General features: G+C 38.4%; 1 protein-coding gene across 1 annotated transcript; it reads right to left on the bottom strand.

Annotated features, from left to right (window-relative positions):
• Positions 1 to 2,501: 2,501 nt before the first annotated feature.
• LOC131224014 (arabinogalactan protein 23-like) lies at positions 2,502 to 3,069 on the bottom strand. The gene has a single exon (XM_058219599.1). The coding sequence runs from the start codon at positions 2,970 to 2,972 to the stop codon at positions 2,784 to 2,786; it is 189 nt and encodes a 62-aa protein (XP_058075582.1). The 5' UTR covers positions 2,973 to 3,069; the 3' UTR covers positions 2,502 to 2,783.
• Between the last annotated feature and the right edge of the window lie 2,257 nt (positions 3,070 to 5,326).

Here is a 5,326-nt window from a genome sequence, read left to right on the forward strand (position 1 = left end):
ACTGAATTAGAGCTACTTGAATCTATTTTAATAGATTTAAACTTCTGACCTTGGTGATGTAATATACAGATACTTTCACACAGGCAGCATAATTAATATGTCAATATTCCTTGGTATGTCATCACTCAATATTTGGGCTGAGAAACTGTATGTTTACCAATTGCAGAGAAAATGAAGAGGAGGTTTTACCAGTATTCGAGGGAAGAACGCCCGGCATATACAAGACGTGGGAAGAGTGCAAAGCTTAAGTTTATGGATTCAGTGGATGCAAACATAAGTCATTCACGGTTTATGAAGATGCTATGCTTACATGGAATCAACACAAGGTTGGATGAAACTTTTACAACTATTCGTAGGTTATAATAATTCAAATTTCCATGATTGATTTACATACCTTACAATCATATTATTAAAGGAGATTATGCATTATTTACTATATTATTCAGACCAGCGCCATCGGTAGAGTTGCAGACGAAACAGATGGAACTCGAGATGTTCGTGCATCAACTACTACCGCGACAATGGATAGCTGGACATGTGTAGCTGCACCCATAGAGCCAACTGTAATTTGTGACAATGGTTCTGAAGATGGCAATGAAGAAAGAGTGGGACCTAATGATCCAGGAAACGAACTCGTAATCGATCGTCCGCTTGTTGGTTTGCTGCTTGGTCTCTTCATATTGTTTTCTGCTGCTGAGGAGTTTTTTTTCTCTTTGTTTACGTGAATGTCTACAGAAGCGAATAATCCTTTGCATCTGTATAATTTTTAGAATTGGATGACTATTTAAAAGTATATAGTTAAGGATATCTCTTTTGGAATTTTTCTTTTTTTGCTTCGTTTATTTTTTGTTGTTTTATTTTTTGGAACTTTTAATATCATCTCCTTCTGATCAATGATAACTTTCAGGTTTTTTCCCACTTTCGTATAATATATCTCTTCTCCATTAATATTGTACGGCACCATGATGCCCCAGATCATGATCAGTCAATTCTTCAATGAACGATGAAGGGCATCTGCTTGTGTCGAGGAACTGGATTCTGAGCTGTTTTGGGTTCAGATTAGTTGCGTCTGTATGGAGGTTTGCAATCTGAGCTGGGTTGGTTGCAGAATAGTAACTATCTTTTGAAATGTCTCTGCGGAACTTTTTCTTCACCTCTTGCGGAACGTTGCAGGGTTTTGTGCTAAGTAGACTTGATTCTGGTGCCTAGTGCTTCTGCTCTGGCATTCGCCCCTTTCTAGTTGCTGCTTCTATTAGGCTGTTGTGTCTATAGACTGGTTCCTAGGTTGTGACTAGTTGTATATCCCTGTAGTATATGATAGGTGTGGTCTGGATTCTTTTTGCTGGGACCCGCCCGAATTATTATACAATTTGTTCATTTCAATAAAATTCAGGTGGTATGCTCCCACCTTTCTTCACAAAAAAAATTGTACAGATAAAGAGATGACATTTTTTAATATTAGAGCTTAAAAGGATTTATTTTTATTTTTTTCCTTGTGCTAGTAAGAGAGGAGGAAGGGAGAGAGGGTTTCTCACAAGAGGAGAGTTTTCCTCCATATTTTTTATGTATCGCCGAGGCAGGTCTCAGAAAAGTCCAATGGAAATAGCTGTCATATTCCCATTCCGTAGTGGTGGTGGTATCCCAACGCAACTTTGAATTCATCCCAACAGCTTTCTCAAAAGCTTTTGAGCTTTTGAGCAACGGGTCCGATCCATTGTGAACTACATCAATAGAATTGGCAGGTCAATAATTATAATAGGATTGGTTGGTCAATATAATTATAGAATGATCACCTGCTACGAATTGTATATGGACTTATAAGGCACCCTAGCTCCATGCCAGCTAGTTTCTTTGCTACATGATATGTTGGTAAAAATTGAGAATTTTTAAAATAAAAAATTGGTCTCTCATCTTTGCTTTTTTTCTTTTGTCCCACATCTGATGAGAGTGTGGAAAAAAAAAAAACCTTTATAAGATATTATTGTCCCTTAGGTTTGTAAAGCAAATCAACTAAAGAGAACTATGAGTTTAGATTTGCATTGATTTATATATTGCACGTGTGCCACATGTTGTGATTGGACCAAGTCTTCCAACTGTTGGCTCTCGAATTTGAAATTTTGAAGCTTAAATGAAGGGGGAAAAACAACTATTTTTTTCAGAGTATTTTCAGAAAAGCAAATGTAGTTTTTGAAAGATTGAATATTTTAACGTTATTTGAGGGGTTTAGATTGCGTGTGCACCAGATTAATTTGATCCATTGCGATCTCTAGTTACAGCTCTTTCAATTTAAGATTCTTTCTTCATTAGGAATTCTATTTTTATTCTTTAATGCTATTTTTTTCTTTTGCAATTGGTTTACTTGTTATGCAACTGTATTCTTATTTTTTAAGTTATTTCCTTTATTATTTAGTCCATCAAAATTAGCTTCAAATTTATTTAATTAACAAGATATTCATGATGTTGGTCCCACCTTCTGAACGGCTTGGATGCCCCACAGACGTTACGTACATTTCCGAGTTACATGTGAAGTTCCCATGCAGGAGGTTGTAGGTGATCTTGTCTCATCACTACAAACACACTAAATTTCTAGAACAACGCTGCTTTTATTGCATTCCCGTTCTTCACAAAAATGAACAGATACAAATCTGGTCGGACAGTCCATGATCCAGATCAATGTAACAGAAAAAAGAAGAAACAAACAAAAAGAAAAATCCAACCAACATGCCTTTCTCTTCTTATTCTCCCTTGAGAATCTTCTTAATTTCTTCTTTTTCTCGTGAGGCCTACTGCAAGTAAAGGGCGAAGAAGGATAGGATGGAGGCCCCGACCAGCCCGAGGGCGGGTGCGACAGCAACAGACCCACTGTGCATGGCGGGCCCAGGTGCTGGGGCCAAGCTCTCCTCGGCAGCAAGGACTGCGCTCGCTGAGGCAGCAGCGATGATGATAGCGCAGGAGATCTTTCTCATGTCCATGATGGAGAGTGAAAGTGAGAGAAAGATCACCAAAAAGCTGCCTGAAGAATTTGAACGGCTGTGATTTCTCAGTCCTTTTTTCCCTTCTTCTTCTTCTTCTTCAGCAAACCTGAGGAAGGAAGGTGGGGTTGGAAAGGCATTTATAGGGTTTTTTTGGAGGGTTGTTGTAAAACGGTTGAGAGTTTGTTTCTAGGTGGTTTGGGTTTTTGTGGAGGGAAAAAATCCATATGTTACTAGGAGAGAACGAGTGGGTTCTAGAGAATAGTTCAAAAACGCACTTAATCCGGGGGAGACTATCTTAACCATATGATATTGACCGTTGAATTTGGAACCTGTCCATTTGATGGTCCCCAATTGGACGGTTAGGATCACTAGATGAGAACGATTGTCTAAATATGATGCATCATCCGTGCAGCCCACGAAATAGACAGTCTGAATTGATGTGCATGTGTGACACACGTGTATGGAGGATATTTAAGAAATGTTGGAAATGCACACCGTCGTTTAGCCCAATGGTGGACGTTATTCATGGCTTTAACGCAGAGCAAAAGATCCATCCATTAAAAATCAAGAAAAACTTTGATACTCTGTCAGGTGTAATGGACGATACTCAGGAACTTAGAAGTTACTTGCACATTAAATACGATGCATAGAATTATGTCAAAGTAATAATAATTGTGAGAGGTTTCAAATATAGAGAAAGCTCGTATGTGTATTGTACCTTTTATTTTTATTTTTATTTTTTATTTTTTTTGCATCTCTTATGTGGAGTTTCTTCTATTTGATCAGCCCAACAATCACACCTGTCCACCCACCGAGTGGGCCACTTGTTCACATTGAACGTAGACTGTCAATTTTTGTTCCTTTACCGAAAGGGAGCCCTTTAAGAAATGTGGAAACACACCAACTGATTTTTATTGAGACATGTGCAACCGTGGGATCCATCTCCACCACACCATACAACACCCCACCATTCTTTTTACTTTTCTTTTTTTTTTTTCTTTTTTTCTCTAGCTACCCGTTTTTTCTCCTTCGTATGTGGCCCACTTGATGGATGGACACGTCTCATTTTTAAGTGCAGGATTGTTCAATGTGGCCCCTGATAAACGGTCATGAATCTAATACATGAGTAGCACCGAAGCCAATGCGTAAAGAATCACTTATTTAATCCCTTAAAACTATATATATATCAGTCATGCTCCCCTGCGAACCTACGCACGTGTGCACCTTTGTACACGTGCCATTTATGTCTAATCTGAACGGTCCATGTGATGTAGAATCCCATAAAACCCCATGTGACAAATTTTCACCCCGATCTAATATTCTGGTGGGCCATAGAAAAGAGAAATGCAAATCAAGGGAGGAGAGGAAACTGTTTTCATTTTTCATGGCCCATCAAAGTTTTAGATCAAAGTAAAACTTGGGCCTAGGGGGTTTCAGGAGGTGCTGCTTCACATGAACGGTTCAGATTTTGGATCCACATCACGTATGATGGGTTCTCAAAAAAGTTCATACGTAGTACGTAAGCACTGGTTCACGGGTGAGCGTTTCCGTGTGTGTGTATGTATATATATATATTCTTTTCTTTTGTATATGGGCTGATACGATATATTTTTCCTTTCTTTCAATAAATTTTATTTTTAAAAAAATAATAAATAAATAAACAACATATCCCATGGAGCCCGTTATGTTGTGTACATGCCTTCTAACGCCTGCATTAAGTGAATTCCACCACTAATTATTACTTGATGGCCCTAAAATCAGGATTGTTTAATCATTAGATGGTCCATCATAGAAAATAATGGGCATCCACCCATAAACATCCAAATTCATGCATGTGATGTTTTATTTGATGGGTGGATCAGCTTGATTTTTGGGTTTGTGTCCTAACATGAGTTGAATCAATTTGATGGATCTAGGGACATCATGGTGGGCCACATGGAAGTTTTTGTTTTTATAATTCTTCTTGATTTGATTCTATTTTTATTTTTAGGAGGACGGATCATCCACAGCATTTGTAGAATGAATTTATTCTACAATTCTTGAGCCTTAGACCCGTCCAGAAGAGTCACCCAATTGATCAGGTCGATCCAACCATTATGTGGGCCACCATATGAATTTGGATGTTTTTTGCCCATTGTTTTCTATGGTGTGGTTCACCTTTGTACAAGGTATGAGCTGTTCATTAAGTGTGCACCATCATTCATGATACACAACAAAAACTCCCTCACACGGGCACGGTTCATCCGGGCGAGGCCCTCGGTTTAAATTTTTAAGGCATTGATTAGATGGTGATGGGACCAATAAATGAACGGTGGATTCACATGGTAGGATAACAAAATCAAGGATCCAAA

The sequence above is a fragment of the Magnolia sinica genome, chromosome 13 (assembly GCF_029962835.1).
Source record: "Magnolia sinica isolate HGM2019 chromosome 13, MsV1, whole genome shotgun sequence".
NCBI classification, from domain to species: domain Eukaryota; kingdom Viridiplantae; phylum Streptophyta; class Magnoliopsida; order Magnoliales; family Magnoliaceae; genus Magnolia; species Magnolia sinica.

Bases quoted from the DNA above. Each gene is read 5' to 3' on its own strand.
- LOC131224014 (XM_058219599.1), bottom strand. From the start codon at position 2,972: ATGGACATGAGAAAGATCTCCTGCGCTATCATCATCGCTGCTGCCTCA.